Genomic DNA, 17,890 nt, shown 5'->3' on the forward strand with positions numbered 1-17,890 from the left:
TCATGAACAAGCGACTCTTGTCAATTAGATTAGTCAGAAGAAACTGTTCGTCTGTGGTGCTGAAGGACACCAATGTTTTTCTGATTAGTTTGTTAATTTATGATCGTTTTTTTTTCTTCCCCTCCTGGTATGAGTGAACGTAAAGTTTAGCGGCGAGACACCGGCTGTAAGATAACATAAGCGACAAACGGGGCAGCAGAGCTTCTGACCTTCTGTGGTGTTTGTGGAGTTAGCTAAAGTGCTACTTGTGGCTGACGCACTGAGTCTCCAGCCTTAATTCTGTGCCATTAATGGTTTAAAGTGGGCAGCCACGCATGTGGCAGCGTCCTGAGTGCGCACGATGACATCGGAGACTTCGGTCTCCATATCCAGCGTCAGCAGTAACCCTGCAAAGGGAAGCTATTACTGGCTGCGCTCCTTTGCAGCTGGAGGTAAGATCTGACACCTAAAACACAGTCTGCAAGAATGTGTGACTTTATTTATCGTCTCATTCTCCTCAGCAGCACGGCTCCTCACCCTTTACACTAATGTAGATATGCAGAAATAGTTAAAGCTACAGTGTGTAGGGTGTTTTTTCATTTAAATTTTAGCAGAAATAGAATATAGCATTCATAACAGTCTGTTCATTAGCATATAATTGATTTCCTGCTACAAGGAATCAATCTGTTGTCATAAGATTACGGTGAGCCCTTAATATCTACATGGGATCAGCCTGCCTCATGGATACAGTAGCCCAAAAAGCGATATACTTGCTCTACTGTTTGCATTTTACAGCACAGCTGTAAGACTGAAGAACAAAAAGGAGAGGAATAAGTGCTTACTCCCGTAATACACTGCCTACTGGTTGCTAGTGCAGGCTAACAAGAATTCCCATTTATGTGAGATGTATGATCATATCACAAAAGGCTGCAAGGAGGCATGAATTGCCATCAACAAATTTTAGTTTATTTTCGTTTATCTTGTGCCAAATCACAACAAAGTTGCCTCAAGGTGCTTCACACAAGTAAGCTCTAACATTACCAACCCCCAGAGCAAGCACACAGGTGACAGTGGTAAGGAAAAAGTCTCTTTGAGGAAGAAACCTCAAGCAGACCAGACTCAAAGGGGTGACCCTCTGCTTGGGACATGCAACTGACACAAATCACAAAACGAATATACAGGAAATGTTGCTGGTGCACAGGACAGGAGGGTTTCAGAAACAGACTTAACAAAGAAGTCAAAATGTGAAGGCAAACAAAATAATGACCAGCAATGACATAATGCAGTTTGCAATCTCACCCCTAGATGAAACTGAATCATTCACACTGTTGCTTTAAATTAAGGCAGTGGTTACTAAATTCTATTTGTATGTCGTGCTTCAGATTGGTCAGTCTAGGCCACTTTTTGTATGCTGGGCCATTGTAAACTTTTGGAGTGACAATCTTAAACACTTTCTGTGGTTCCAAAATAATTGTAATTGTCTCTCTTTCTAACTGTACTGCAGTTATTTAATACCTGAATTAGGAAGAACTATAAAAAAGGAAAATCTACCCTAGTACTCAATCCACAGCATCCCATACTCTGCAGTGGGCCGTAGCATGAAGTCCTCATACATACCAGCAAAGAAACTTTAAACTTAATTTAAAACCGCACCTTAACCTCTGGGTTTTTTAAGATTTGTCATAAAAAGAATTTTCTGTGGCACCACTATAATTTTATTACTTAGCATTTAAATAAGGAATTTGTAACATGATATTGCCAATATGATCAAAATTTGTGCTATCTGGAAAAATGAAGGCTTTCTCCCGTTGAAGGGGAGAATTTCAAGCGATCAGATGGCCATGACCTACATTTGGTATCGTCGTCAGACATTGTGACAGCGTGATATCAGCTGGCTGCTCAATCAAACAAAGTAAACCAAGATGGCAGAAAATGCTCCAAAACAGCTTGTATAAAGATGAGGATAAACAGCTCTGTATAAAGATAATGTGTTGCATATCATCACTAGTTACCTTTTACAAAGTTAACTCAAAATAAACACTTCTGAATCTAAAAATGCTGTTTTTGAATGAAGTGCACACCTCCTGGAGTTCTGAAGTGATTTACAAGACATCATAAAGATGTTAGCATGCACGCTAACAAACAAATTTAGGCGTGAAACAGTTATGGACTGCATTTATATAGCGCTTTTCCATCTGTATCATATGCTCAAAGTGCTCTACAATAATGCCTCACATTCACCCCATTGTCAGGGTGCTGCCATACAAGGTACTCACTACACACCGGGAGCAACTAGGGGATTAAGGACCTTGCCCAAGGGCCTGTAGTGATTTTCCAGTCAGGCTGGAATTTGAACCGAGGATCGTCTGGTCTCAAGCCTAACACTTAACCGCTAGACCATCACCTCCACTCCCCATTTAATTTTAGATGTCTGTGTTTCATAAAGCTAAGACTAGCAGATGTAGTGTAGCAGTGCCCTTTGACCCTTGATTGGCATATTGGGAAACTGAAGGCGTCATGTTGTTGTAATACGATTGAGAGTGGTGTCAAATAAGAAAGCGACTCCGTAGCCGTGAGCACTGCCCCTATAGCTGCACATTTAAAGCAACATATGCAAAATTGCCCTGTTTGGCTATATATTTCAATATCTGTTTCTGAGCAATCTGGTGACATCTATATTAGCTTGCTTTTAGCAAGCAGATACATAACTATGAGGCTTTTAGGGTTTTCATAGCAGTTTTGTTGAAGGAAAGGCAAAAGTTTATGTTCAGGCTATTGAAACCAAATACGAAGTGTACACCACCAGAAGTTAGTTAAATCATGATTGGCGGCCTCATGTTTGTTACCTGTAAGTTTTACAGCTCTCGCTTTAACACGGGTAGTTCATGTCATATTAATTTTCTGCATGCTCTTCAGTACATAGGTTGACCAGTATATTATTTCAAATATTACATTGCAAAAGACTTACTACCATGGATATGTAGTTCATGCAAAGGACTAGTATGGTAGAGCGGGCTTTCACAGACATTTAGTTTAAAACATTGTATCAGAAAACGTCTGTTAGCAGCTTCCCGCTAACCCCAGGGTACTGTGACATGCATCTTTTGACCACAGCAAAGACTGACACATTTATTTTCCAGATTCAGTCAAGATATATTAAAATGTCACTCATTTTGCTGCTTTAATGTGAAAATTAGTTATTTAATATTAAACATATTGGTGCTCTGGTTTTGTTAAGGTATATCAGCATGCTGTGCCAAGACTACAATTGCGCCCCTGGACAGAGTCAAGATCCTACTTCAAGCTCAGAACCCCCATTACAGACATCTCGGTAAAAACTCAGCAGCTGAGATGGCCAGTCCCCCCCCCCCCCCCCCCCCCCCCCAAATCTCTGAAAATGTCTCATGTTTCTTTGCAGGAGTGTTTTCCACTCTGTGTGCTGTGCCAAAGAAAGAAGGGTTCCTTGGCTTGTACAAGGGTAACGGGGCGATGATGGTTCGGATTTTTCCTTATGGAGCGATTCAGTTCATGGCCTTTGAGAGATATTCAAAGGTAAGCTATAGGGGTGTACATCTCTCCCTTATATAACAATGAATATTTGGGGAAATGGGCTGCTATATGATTCCTGAATGATATTTTTTCCTGTGGAAAGATTGAAATCAGTGTGATTTGATGCAATCAATCAATCAATTTTATTTATATAGCGCCAAATCACAACAAACAGTTGCCCCAAGGTGCTTTATATTGTAAGGCAAGGCCATACAATAATTATGTAAAACCCCAACGGTCAAAACGACCCCCTGTGAGCAAGCACTTGGCTACAGTGGGAAGGAAAAACTCCCTTTTAACAGGAAGAAACCTCCAGCAGAACCAGGCTCAGGGAGGGGCAGTCTTCTGCTGGGACTGGTTGGGGCTGAGGGAGAGAACCAGGAAAAAGACATGCTGTGGAGGGGAGCAGAGATTGATCACTAATGATTAAATGCAGAGTGGTGCATACAGAGCAAAAAGAGAAAGAAACGGTGCATCATGGGAACCCCCCAGCAGTCTACGTCTATAGCAGCATAACTAAGGGATGGTTCAGGGTCACCTGATCCAGCCCTAACTATAAGCTTTAGCAAAAAGGAAAGTTTTAAGCCTAATCTTAAAAGTAGAGAGGGTGTCTGTCTCCCTGATCTGAATTGGGAGCTGGTTCCACAGGAGAGGAGCCTGAAAGCTGAAGGCTCTGCCTCCCATTCTACTCTTACAAACCCTAGGAACTACAAGTAAGCCTGCAGTCTGAGAGCGAAGCGCTCTATTGGGGTGATATGGTACTACGAGGTCCCTAAGATAAGATGGGACCTGATTATTCAAAACCTTATAAGTAAGAAGAAGAATTTTAAATTCTATTCTAGAATTAACAGGAAGCCAATGAAGAGAGGCCAATATGGGTGAGATATGCTCTCTCCTTCTAGTCCCCGTCAGTACAATCTGATACAGTTCTTTGTTTAATATAGACATTTATTTTCATGATAAATTATAATAAGCCAAAAGGCTTCTTTTTTTTTTTTTCCTTCTGTGTTGTAGTATGTTGGTGCTGCCTCTCTTTGCCTTTTGTTTGCCACTGGTGGCAACACAACAACACTTAATAGTAGCAGAATGTGGAGCATTGAGCTAGCCCAGAAGGAGCCAACTGTTGTTAGCATAACATAAATTGCGCAACATAACTTTCTGAACTGTTATGAAAATATTAACAAATTGTGAATGAAACTTAGCATCCAAAAGGTGTACCCTTTTATCCATTATATCACGGATGCGTTGATTTAGATTCATCTTTGTAAAGGCAAATGTTCCTGTGACCAGTCGTGTGAATGCTTCGTTCTGATCTTTGAAATTTTATCAGAGATGAAGATGCATAAGAAACAGCATAACAGCTTAGCTCAGTCAATTTATAACATTAAAATCAAGTGATTGACAGGTTTGTAATGCATTCAAGGGGTCCCTGTATTTGCTGTTGTCATATCTATAACTTTAAAATTGATTTTTGATTTGTACTGATGAGTTGCTACACTCCTAGTAAGCTACATTCTTTATTATGAAATAAGTCTATAATAAACAATAGGTTCTCATTAAAACCCACCAGCAAAAAGAACTACATTTGCTTGTTTGCAACATGTCTTTAATCACATGACACATTGTTAGAGGGGGTTCACTTTATCACCTTTGCTCTTCTTTGTTTGAGTAAACTCTGCTGACCTTTTGATTTCTTTCTCTGCTGATGCTGTTATAAACTCATTTCACAGCTTCTGCGCAAACGTCTTGGGATTTCTGGACATGTCCACCGTCTTATGGCGGGATCTATGGCAGGTGATTTGTCTCTGTCACTTGTCTTTTTGTTGGGGCCATTGAGATGCCATGTAGTTATGAGACATTGAACATTACACTCTGTACAGACAAAGTGGGAAGTTTAATCATACTGATAGTGTTTATGATTGTTTCGTCAGGGATGAGTGCAGTAATATGCACCTACCCTCTGGACATGATCCGAGTAAAGCTGGCTTTCCAGGTGACTGGAGAGCATCGCTACACTGGCATTGCCAATGCCTTCTACACTATCTACCATAAGGCAAGCATGAACAGCAGTCTTTCTTTAAAGCTGCATTTAAACAAATATTCATGGCTCTCTTTTTTAATCTGATATATATTTGTATGTATGTATGCATGTGTGTGTAAATACATTTTTTTTTTCCTTGAACAGGAGGGGGGCATTTTGGGTTTCTACAGGGGGCTGACTCCGACACTTATTGGAATGGCTCCTTATGCAGGTGAGGATTAATGCTAGTCCTCAAAGGCAGGGAAGATAAACACAACCACCTTCTTACAATGATCATGCATCAAGTGGAGGTGATGGTCTAGTGGTTAAGCGTTGGACTTCAGACTAGAGGATCCTCAGTTCAAATCCCAGCCTGACTGGAAAATCACTAAGGGCCCTTGGGCAAGGTCCTTAATCCCCTAGTTAGTCCTAGTGTGTAGTGGGCGCCTTGCATAGCAGCAGCCTGACATCGGGGTGAATGTGCGGCCTTGATGTGTAAAGCGCTTTGAGCGTCTGATGCAGATGGAAAAGCGCTATATAAATGCAGTCCATTTACCATTAATGCATTATTGTTAAAGCTAATTTGAAACCCAGAATCTTTTGTCATACACTTGCTACTTTGTCCACGTGGCCAGGGGTGATAATGATTTGGTTTAACCAGCATTCTTCAAAGCTTGTTGATCTGATTGACTTGAAAATGTTAACCATTGACACATTTCTTCTTAAATATCAGCCTGGGCTGATTTATTTCTGTGGTTGTATAAGAAGGTCCAGCCTTCAAAAACCTGCACCAAGTATCATACAGGTCCATACTGGATCTGCTGTCGAGACCTCAAGTGAACGGGAGAAGCCAAAAGAATTCCATATGTATTTCTGGTGGTTGATGTGCATGATTTTAAGTCTTTGCGTTAACCAACAGAGGTCTCATCTATAAAACGGTGCATAGGATTAAAATTTAAAAGTATACGTACGAATAAGGCATACAAAAAAAAATCAGAGTAATAAAAGTGTTCATAGACACATCTGCAAGCAAAGCTCTCTTTGTAAAGCACACAAAGCATGCACTTCTGTGCATGTGGAATATGTACTGCCCGCTACATGCCCATATTCAACCACAAATGCTAAATGCAAAACATGCATCCATCCATCCATGTTCTTCCGCTTTATCCGGAGTCGGGTCACGGGGGCAGCAGTTCAAGCAAAGCCGCCCAGACCTCCCGATCCACACACACCTCCCCCAGCTCCTCCGGGGGAACCCCAAGGCGTTCCCAAGCCACCCGAGAGACGTAGTCCCTCCAGCATGTCCTGGGTCTTCCCCGGGGCATCCTCCCGATGGGACGTGCCTAGAACACCTCTCCAGCGAGGCATCCAGGGGGCATCCGGAAAAGAGCCACCTCAGCTGGCTCCTTTAGACGTGGAAGAGCAGCGGCTCGACTCCGAGCTCCTCCAGAGTGACCGAGCTCCTCACCCTATCTCTAATGGCCCAGTCACACGGCACACGACGATTCCTGAATGAAGGGAAAGCGTAAAAAAAAATCACATTTCGTTGAGAAAAGGTGGACAAAAGAGCTTTATCACCGTTCAGCCTGCGAAGCAAGCGTGCAAAAGGGGCGAAAGAGGAAGGTAACAAAACCGAAGCTCACGATCTGGACGCTTTAATGAAACGCACCTGGAGCCACAGCTGGAGCAGTGTGTGTCTGCATCTCTGAGTTCGAGGACTCGGCGCTGGGATGGAGCTCATAGCGCCTGAGTCCTGGAGAAACTGCAAACAGAAGCTGTGGAGATCTGTGTGCACATCGGTGGACCACCTGCTCTGGTTCCTCATCCAGAATAAAAAAGGGATCATCTCCTTCATCATCCACCGACCTGAAGAGGGCAAGGCACCTTTCTCCGGTCAAGAACCATGGCCTCGGATTTGGAGGTGCGGATTTTCATCCCAGATGCTTCACACTCGGCTACAAACCGCCCCAGTGCACGCTGAAGGTCCTGATTTGACGAAGCCAACAGAACCACATCGTCCACAAACAGCACAGATGAGATTTTGTGGTTCCCAAACTGGACCCCCTCTACACCCTGGCTGCGTCTAGAAATTCTGTCCATAAAGGTAATGAACAGAACCGGTGACAAAGGCCAGCGTGCACTGGAAACAGGTTTGACTTACTACCGGCAATGCGAACAAAGCTCCTGCTGCGGTTGTACAGGGAACGGATAGCCCTTAGCAAAGGGCCCTGTACTCCCGGAGCACCCCCCACAGGGTGCCCCGAAGGACACGGTCAAACACCTTCTCCAGATCCACAAAGCACATGTGGACTGGTTGGGCGAACTCTCATGAACCCTCAAGTACCCGATGGAGGGTGTAGAGCTGGTCCAGTGTGCAGCGGTCAGGACGAAAACCACACTGCTCCTCCTGAATCCGAGGTTAGACTATGGGTTGAATTTTCCTCTCCAGTACTCTGGAATAGACCTTACCTGGGAGGCTGAGGAGTGTGACAACCCCCCTCCCTCCAATAGTTGGAACACACCCTCTGGTCCCCCTTTTTAAACAGAGGGACCACCACCCCGGTCTGCCAATCCAGAGGCACTGTTCCCGACCGCCACGCGATGTTGAAAGAGGCGTGTCAACCAAGACAGTCCCACAACATCCAGAGACTTAAGGTACTCAGGACAGATTTCATCCACTCCAGGAGCCTTGCCACCAAGGAGCTTTCTGACCACCTCGTTGACTTCGGCGTGGGTGATCAATCAATCAATTTTTATATAGCGCCAAATCACAACAAACAGTTGCCCCAAGGCGCTTTATATAGTAAGGCAAGGCCATACAATAATTATGTAAAACCCCAACGGTCAAAACGACCCCCTGTGAGCAAGCACTTGGCTACAGTGGGAAGGAAAAACTCCCTTTTAACAGGAAGAAACCTCCAGCAGAACCAGGCTCAGGGAGGGGCAGTCTTCTGCTGGGACTGGTTGGGGCTGAGGGAGAGAACCAGGAAAAAGACATGCTGTGGAGGGGAGCAGAGATCGATCACTAATGATTAAATGCAGAGTGGTGCATACAGAGCAAAAAGAGAAAGAAACACTCAGTGCATCATGGGAACCCCCCAGCAGTCTACGTCTATAGCAGCATAACTAAGGGATGGTTCAGGGTCACCTGATCCAGCCCTAACTATAAGCTTTAGCAAAAAGGAAAGTTTTAAGCCTAATCTTAAAAGTAGAGAGGGTGGCTGTCTCCCTGATCTGAATTGGGAGGATGAGTCATCTTCATTGATGGATGAGTCCGCTTCTGAGACAAGCATAGACACAACCGTTTTAAATGAGACACCCAGGTTTGTCTTTCCTTATGTTTGGCACCTTGAAGACTGGTCCCAATGTAAAAGTTGTGCCAAATTAACATATGGTTCCATTCCAGGTCTGCTGTGAAGACCCGAGTGAACGGGAGAATCCAAAACAATCATGCCTGCAGGTGTTACTGATGGTCTGTGTTCATGATAAAGCTTTCTGTTAACCTCCAGGTTTTGCTTTCTTCACGTTTGGCACCTTGAAGACTCTGGGTCTGAAACATTTCCCAGAGCAACTTGGACATCCATCCTCAGACAACCCAGAGGTCCTCATTCTGAAAACCCACATTAGCTTGTTCTGCGGAGGGCTTGCCGGTGCTATCTCTCAGACAATATCGTAAGTGCTGTGAGCAGCTCCTGAGTGACATAATGATCTGACCAGTAGATGTTTGTTTATTTATTTATTTATTTATTATTATCACCTGGTTTTACATCATTATTGTATGGCCTTGCCTTACAATATAAAGCGCCTTGGGGCAACTGTTTGTTGTGATTTGGCGCTATATAAAAAAAAAATTGATTGATTGATTGATTGACCTGGATGAGATGCTTTTAGGTTATATAGTTATGTCATATTGTTGCATCGTGCTGATACTATCTGTGTCTCACCTCACTAGGTACCCTTTGGATGTAGCAAGGAGGAGAATGCAGTTGGGAGTCTTGCTAGCTGATTCTGAGAAGTGTCTGTGAGTGGAATCATTGTGTCGTATGACAGTGTTCTGCTGATGGTCATTCTTATTTCTAAAACCTGCATTTACATTTGTTTGCAAAAGTTTGGGCACCCCTGATAATTTTCATGATATTCCTTTATAAATCATTGGTTGTCTGGATCAGAAATTTCAGTTAAATATATCATATAGCAGCCGAACACACTGATATTTGAGAAGTGAAATGAAGTTTCTAGTATTTACAGAAAGTGTGCAATAATTATTTAAACAAAATTAGGCAGATGCATAAATTTGGGCACCCGTGTCATTTTATTGATTTGAATACATTTAGCACTAATTATTGGAACACAAAATTGGTTTGGTAAGCTCATTGACCCTTGCCCTCCTTATAGAGGTGAATCCAATCACGAGAAAGTGTATTTAAGGTGGCCATTTACAAATGTTTCTCCTCTTTGCATCTCTTCTAATGAGTGGCAACATGGGAGCCTCTAAACAACTCTCAAATGGCCTGAAAACAAAGATTGTTCAACATCATGATTTAGGGGAAGGATACAAAATGCTATCTCAGATATTTCAGCTGTCAGTTTCCACTGTGAGGAACATAGTGAGGAAATGGCGACTTCAGGCACAGTACTAGTCAAGGCAGGCCAAGAAAAATCTCAGATAAGATGAAGTGAAGGATGGAGAGAACAATCATAGTCAACCCACAGACCTGCTCCAAAGACCTACAACATGATCTTGCTGCAGACAGTGTCTCTGTGCATCGTTCAACTATACAATGCACTTTGCACAAGGAGATGCTGGATGAGAGAGTAATGCAGAGGAAGTCTGTTCTGTGTACACGCCACAAACAGAGTTGCTTGAGGTATGCTAAAGCACATTTGGACAAGCCAGCTTCATTTTGGAATAAGGTGCTGTGGACTGATGAAACTAAAATTGAGTTATTTGGACATAACAAGGGGCGATATGCATGGCAGAAAAAGAATACAGCATTCCAAGAAAAACACTTGCTACCTACAGTAAAATTTGGAGGTGGTTCCATCATGCTGTGGGCTGTGTGGCCAGTGCAGGCACTGGGAATCTTGTTAAAGTTGAGGGTCACATGGATTCCAGTCAATATCAGCAGATTCTTGAGAACAGTGTTCAAGAATCGGTGACAAAGTTGAAGTTGCGCCAGGGCTGGATCATTCAACAAGACGACAACCCTAAACACTGCTCAAAATCTACAATGGCATTCATGCAGAGGAACAAGTATAGCGTTCTGGAATGGCCCAGACCTGAATGTTATTGAAAATCTGTGGTGTGATTTAAGCGGGCTGTCCATGCTCGGAAACCAACAAACCTGAGATGTTTTGTAAAGAAGAATGGTCCAAAATACCTTCAACCAGAATCCAGGCTCTTACTGGAAGCTGTAGGAAGCATTTAGAGGCTGTTATTTCTGCAAAAGGAGGAAATAAATAATACTAAATATTAATGTATTTTTTCTGTTGGGGTACCCAAATTTATGCACCTGCCTAATTTTGTTTAAAGAATTATTGCACACTTTCTGTAAATCCTATGAACTTCATTTCACTTCTCAAATATCACTGTTTGTCACTGCTAAATGATATATTTAAGTGAAATTGCTGATCCAAACAACCAATGATTTACAAAGGAAAATCATGGAAATCATCAGGGGTGTCCAAACTTTTACATACCACTGTATTCTTTCACTGAAGGCTGCTGATTTTTTTTTCATGTGGTCTGATTTGGTATGAAAGTTAACCCTTAGAGCCCAAGAGTATACCTTCAAGGCCAGGTGCATTAAAATCATAAAACTGACTCAAACTACTGTGAATCAGTGCATTTTGTACTGATTTGGAATGTCCATGTTCAATAAAAATCGTAAATGGCTATGAGTGGCCACTTAAAGCATTTAAATTTACCGTGTGCTCGCCGCTTTTGGGCAGGCATGTGCAAAGTAGGCCAGCAAGTGCATGACGTCATGGCAGGGGGTGGCCTGGATGGCGTAACAGTCTGCTATATGAGCAAACTCAGGAGATTGTTTGTGTTTCCATAATTTTCTTCTGCTATTTGGCTCATGTGGCTGATATAGAAATAAGTGTTTGGTTGTGGCAGTGTGCCTAAAACTGTAGTTGCCCTTCACGAATTTCCCACAGAGAAGAAGCAACAAGACATATGGGAAGTGTCAAGAGGACGCGAAAAAAACCTGGATGATCACACAAATTAAGCCAACCATGTGAAGTTTCACTGAGGACACCTGCATAAACAAGATGCAGTACACCATGGGGCAAGCCAAGTTCCTGAAGCTGAAGAAGTACTACAAACCCAGCATTTACCCTGACGATACATGCACCACACTGTCTAATCTAATATATCTGTCTATTAATCTATTTTGTCTAATCTATCCTGTCAGAATAGATACTGTGGCGCATGTATCTTTGGGAAGGGCAATATGTATGTTCCTCAAGCTTGGGTCCTCAGAGGCCTGGGAGTTTGAGGGCTTGACACAGTATTTTAGCTGTTCTAAGGACTGCACTCTTCTGGACAGACACCTCTGATGTTGTGCTAGGAATCTGCTGGAACCACACTTTGGGGGTTACAGCTCCTTGTGCTCCTATTACCACTGGGGTCACTTTGGACTTTTCCTTCCACATCTGCTCCAGTTGCTCCTTCAGCCCATATACATTGAGGAAAATAAGTATTTGAACACCCTGCAATTTTGCAAGTTCTCCAACTTAGAAATCATGAAGGGGTCTGAAATTTTCATCTTAGGTGTATGTCCACTGTGAGAGACATAATCTAAAAAAAAAATTCTGGAAATCACAATGTATGATTTTTTTTTTTTTTTTTTTTTTTTTTTTTTTTTTTTTATAATTTATTTGTATGTTACTGCTGCAAATAAGTATTTCAACACCTGTGAAAATCAATGATAATATTTGGTACAGTAGCCTTTTTTTGCAATTACAGAGGTCAAAGGTTTCCTGTAGTTTTTCATCAGGTTTGCACACACTGCAGCAGGGATTTTGGCCCATTCCTCCACACAGATCTTCTTTAGATCAGCCAGGTTACTGGGCTGTCGCTGAGAAACACGGAGTTTGAGCTCCCTCCAAAGATTTTTTATTGGGTTTAGGTCTGGAGACTGAGTAGGCCACTCCAGAACCTTGATATGCTTCTCACGGAGCCACTCCTTGGTTATTCTGGCTGTGTGTTTCGGGTCATTGTCATGTTGGAAGACCCATCCTGACCCATCTTCAGTGCTCTCACTGAGGGAAGGAGGTTGTTCCCCAAAATCTCGCAATACATGGCCCCGGTCTTCCTCTCCTTAATACAGTGCGGTCGTCCTGTCCCATGTGCAGAAAAACACCCCCAAAGCATGATGCTTCCACCCCCATGCTTCACAGTAGGGACGGTGTTTTTGGGATGGTACTCATCATTCTTCTTCCTCCAAACACGGCAAGTGGAATTAAGACCAAAAAGTTCTATTTTGGTCTCATCTGACCACATAACTTTCTCCCATGACTCCTCTAGATCATCCAAATGGTCATGGGCAAACTTAAGACGGGCCTGGACATGTGCTGATTTAAGCAGGGGAACCTTCCGTTCCATGCATTATTTTAACCCATGACATCTTAGTGTATTACCCACAGTAACCTTGGAGACAGTGGTGCCAGCTCTCTTCAGGTCATTGACCAGGTCCTCCCATGCAGTTCTGGGCTGATTCCTCACCTTTCTTAGGATCATTGATACGCCACGAGGTGGGCTCTTGCATGGAGCCCCAGTCTGAGGGAGATTGATAGTCATGTTTAGCTTCTTCCATTTTATAATAATTGCTCCAACAGTTGATCTTTTTATCACCAAGCTGCTTGGCAATTGCTCTGTAGCCCTTTCCAGCCTTGTGGAGATCTACAGTTTTGTCTCTGGTGTCTTTGGACAGCTCTTTGGTCTTAGCCATGTTAGTAATTGGAGTCTTACTGATTGTGTGGGGTGGACAGGTGTCTTTATGCTGCTTGACCTCATATAGGTGCTTCTAATTTGGAATAATAAGTGGAGTGGAGGTGAACTTTTTAGAGGCGGACTAACAGGTCTTTGAGGGCCAGAATTTCTGCTGATTGGCAGGTGTTGAAATACTTATTTGCAGCAGTAACATGCAAATAAATTATTAAAAAAAATCATACATTGTGATTTCTGGATTTTTTTTTTTTTTTTTTTTTTTTTTTTTTTGGGACTATGTCTCTCACAGTAGACATACACCTAAGATTAAAATTTCAGACCCCTCCATGATTTCTAAGTGGGAGAACTTGCAAAATCGCAGGGTGTTCAAATACTTATTTTCCTCACTGTATGTAGTTCATCCGGAAAGTATTCACGGCTTTGCACCCTTTCCAAGTTTTTTTTTATTTTTTTTTTTTATGTGAGCCTTATTCCAAAATGGAAGAAATGTATTTTTTACTCAAAATTCTACATACAATACCCCATAATACCCCAAAAAGTTTTGTGAGATTTTTGCTAATTTATTAAAAATAAAAAAAACTAAGAAATCACATGTACATAAGTATTCACAGCCTTTGCTCTGAATTGAGCTCAGGTGCATCCTGTTTCCACTGATCATCCTTGAGATGTTTCTACAGCTTAATTGGAGTCCACCTGGGGTAAATTCAGTTGACTGGACATGATTTGGAAAGACACACACCTGTCTACATATAAGGTCCCACAGTTGACAGTGCATGTCAGAGCACAAACCAAGCATGAAGTTCCTGCAACTTACAGTTTCTCTCAACAACAGTCGATTAATCAGGGCATTAGTGTTTTGACAAAATCTCATTTTATTGTATTGTGTTTTTGTTTAACCCAAACAGAACACTAAGAAAGACACTGAAGTACGTGTATAAGCAGTATGGAATCAAGAAGGGATTGTACCGAGGCCTTTCTCTCAACTACATCCGCTGTATCCCCTCCCAGGCTGTCGCGTTCACCACCTACGAGTTCATGAGGCAGGTCTTCCACCTGAACTAGCTGCCCGATTTCCCCCTTTCCCTTCCAGGTCCACACCCAGGCTTGTAAATTCTGAGTCTTTTTTTTTTTTTTATGTGTGCTTCCTTCAGAGCAACTTGAGGCTCACTCATAAGGTTTAAGTGTGTGTGTGTGTGTGTGTGTGTGTGTGTGTGTGTGTGTGTGTGTGTGTGTGTGTGTGTGTGTGAGATGGGATTCTAATCAGAAAACACAGCAAACAGTGTGGCATACTGCCTGTGGCGAAGCCTTTAATGCCTGTTCAATCATCCTTGCTTTTTTTTTTTGCATGAGTCTGTGTGCGTGCATATGACCTGTTACCTCATCAGATATGATTTACTGAACCACACTTGGTTGGTTTTCTCTGTGAATACAGTGGTAGCAGTACCTGTGGTCTGGTTAGGCTTTATGGCTTGAGGCAGAGCAGTGCTCATTAACAGTCTGTCTCTCCATGATTCTTGACTTGAGAATTTGATTTAAAAAAAACAAAAAAAAACAAATTCTCTCACTAAATGTGATCTTAGACTTTACGGAAGAGGCCTGATTGATGTTCATTCCTAGATGCACATTTTTGCAAACATTTTCTTTTCTGCATTAAGAAAAGTTTTTTGATAAGTTTCCTTTCAGACTTTGACTGACTACCTGAGCAAGGGGGCATCGTAAAGCAGTGATTCACAATGGATTTAATCATTCATGTGTCTTGTAACAATGTTATCTTTCAGAACTCACTGCTAATGTAATGCGTTTGTGCTAATATTAACATGAGGTTTGTGTGTATACATGCCCACAGAGCGCTGCCGCGATGTGAGATGCAGAAAAAGCAGAGGTGCTATTTTTCATGCAAGAAAAACTACAGCTGCTCTTTATGATGATGATGACAATGATTATGATGATTAATCATAATATGATCATAATAATAAAAGGCTCAAGTTGTTTAACCACTGCTATCATCTTAAATGATAAAGTTCATGCTAAGGATTAAATGTAATATTTTGTGGAGCACTGACTGTCAAGGTGATGTTTGCAGCGAACAGTAACACATCATTTCTAATTTTATTGTTGCCATTTTACTAAAAATGAAATGTGGTGCCAGCATATAATTTAGATGTCATCAGAGTTTAAATATTTGCCAAGTTCATCCCGAGTAAATTTGGCAATGTTTGTCCTGTTATGTTAAATGTATCATTTAGGGTAGAATCATGTTGTCATATTTTGGTTAAATCTACACATGGGCCATCCCAATCTCAGTTTACACACTGTTAAAAAACAAACAAAAAATAACAACTGGCAGAAAAGGCTGACAAACAAAAACATTAACATTAAAGTAAAATATCTTAATTTAAAAGAAATAAAATGTTATTTATTTTAATATAGTTTTACATAGAAACAGTGTTATTATACAGATTTGTTTTTCTCTAAATTATTCTAACCAAACATTCAATAAAGCTGTCGCACTAAAAGTTAAGTAACCTAAATTGCAGTTGGTGGGGGGTTTGGAATATGTTAAATTGTTAATATGGTCACAAGTCTTTATAATGAAATATAATTGCTCATTATTTTACAGATATTCATATGTACATTAACAAAGTGTTGAACATACTATAATAATTAATGCAATAATCATTTTTTAAAAGATAGTCATTTGTCAAAGGCAGAACAGTTAAAATATCTGTTGAATTATTAATTTTCAGGGTTTTGTATCCAATTTTTTTAAAATGAAATTCTAGTACAAGAGAGACTTGGTGTTCTTTATTAAAAATAAAGAAAAAAAAAAACATCGTTTCTTTAATTAAAATTAGTTTGAAATATTGAATATTGGCAAAAATTCAATATTGCAGTGTGACGTTCTCGTTCTGAACTGGTATGATGGTATTAACAAATTGTGAACAGAAAATAAGTGATAATTTATACTGCCTACCACTATCTGGTATATTAATTTTGTTTTTATCTCACAGGCAAAGTTTACTTTTCTGTTAGCAGTCTTGCAAGAGCCTCGCCCCCTGACCTTTTGTGAGCATTTGAAAGTACAGAAGTCGCTGCCTAATGGCTTAACTGATTTTTACCTTTATAGTCAACCCATTTATGGTACATTTGAACCCATCTTTTGTATTTTTTATTTTAAAGTTTATCTATGGAAAGTCATGGGGTCACAGATGGGTCAACCCTGGAATACTAACCAAGCGACACAGTTTTATTTCTTTTAGCAGTGGGAGGTCAGGTGTTATTGGCTGTAATGTGAACTGTGTGCTCTGTGAGTGCTCTTTATTATCTGCCTTTGTACAGACAATCTAAGATTTATTTGCCAGTCATGAATCAAGCACTTAGTGCAACTGTTTTTCATTGCTGAAATTTTTTTTTTTAAGTGTTTTTGGGCATTTAGATAATTGTCTAGTTTTAATACTGTACTGTGTTCGCCCGTTCTCAGCTGTGATCCAAAAGACTTTGTGATGAAGTTATCACTGAGAAGAGATTCAGGAAAATCTTGCACTTGATAACATTAGCGTTTTTCTTATTGAGTTTTAACTGAATGTGGCCACTGGGTGGTGCCATTGCATATGCGCACACACACACACACACAAATATATATATTATATTATACATAAATCGCCTGAAAATATTTTTCTTTCTCACGTTTGCTCAATCAATGCATGCAGTGTTATTAAACAGTTTATCAAATGTCTTTGTTTATTGGAATGACAGCCTCTTCCTCTGCATTTGTTGGGTCGTGATTAACGTCTTCACACTCTTCAGCTGTTTACTCTCCATTTGAAGTCTTGAGAGGAAACGGCTGAGGTTGTACGTGTTCATATGTAATGGACTGCATTTATATAGCGCTTTTCCATCTGCATCAGAAGCTTAAAGCACTTTTACAGTGATGCCTCACATTCACCCATTCACAGACACTCACTACACACCGAGAGCAACTGGGGGATAAAGGACCTATGAAGACGCCATCTGTTTTCAACATGTTCCTGTTAAGAATGTCATGAATTCATACATACTGCTGAATGCTTTGAAAGAATTGAAAAGTTAATGTTATTGTCTTTGACAGCTGCCGTCCATCAACTCCTACACTAAAACTATGCATTGTTTGGGCAGCAGTGATATACTGTAGATGGCAGATACAAGTTTCTGATAATGTTCCATAAATACTCCCTGTTGTCGATTCTTTTTCCCAGGTTTTGGCAGAAAGCCTAGACATGTAGCCTGTAAAATGCAGTAAGTGAATAAATGCATAGAAAAATGAGTCCATCCCCTCCACTTTATTAAAACAATAACTTGATAACAACAAATACAGTCATCTTGTTCGTCTTTAAATTGACTTTAAC

The 17,890-nt window shown here is 41.1% G+C and overlaps 1 protein-coding gene across 1 annotated transcript; it reads left to right on the plus strand.

The window, feature by feature from the left end:
- Nucleotides 1-17,673, plus strand: slc25a16 (solute carrier family 25 member 16). Its single transcript, XM_034184675.1, has 9 exons — nt 1-431; nt 3,218-3,310; nt 3,398-3,531; nt 5,259-5,322; nt 5,460-5,581; nt 5,714-5,780; nt 9,058-9,220; nt 9,501-9,569; nt 14,411-17,673. The coding sequence occupies exons 1-9, from the start codon at nt 341-343 to the stop codon at nt 14,565-14,567; spliced, it is 960 nt and encodes a 319-aa protein (XP_034040566.1). The 5' UTR covers nt 1-340; the 3' UTR covers nt 14,568-17,673.
- Nucleotides 17,674-17,890: the final 217 nt, after the last annotated feature.

The sequence above is a fragment of the Thalassophryne amazonica genome, chromosome 13 (assembly GCF_902500255.1).
Source record: "Thalassophryne amazonica chromosome 13, fThaAma1.1, whole genome shotgun sequence".
In the NCBI taxonomy this organism is placed as follows: domain Eukaryota; kingdom Metazoa; phylum Chordata; class Actinopteri; order Batrachoidiformes; family Batrachoididae; genus Thalassophryne; species Thalassophryne amazonica.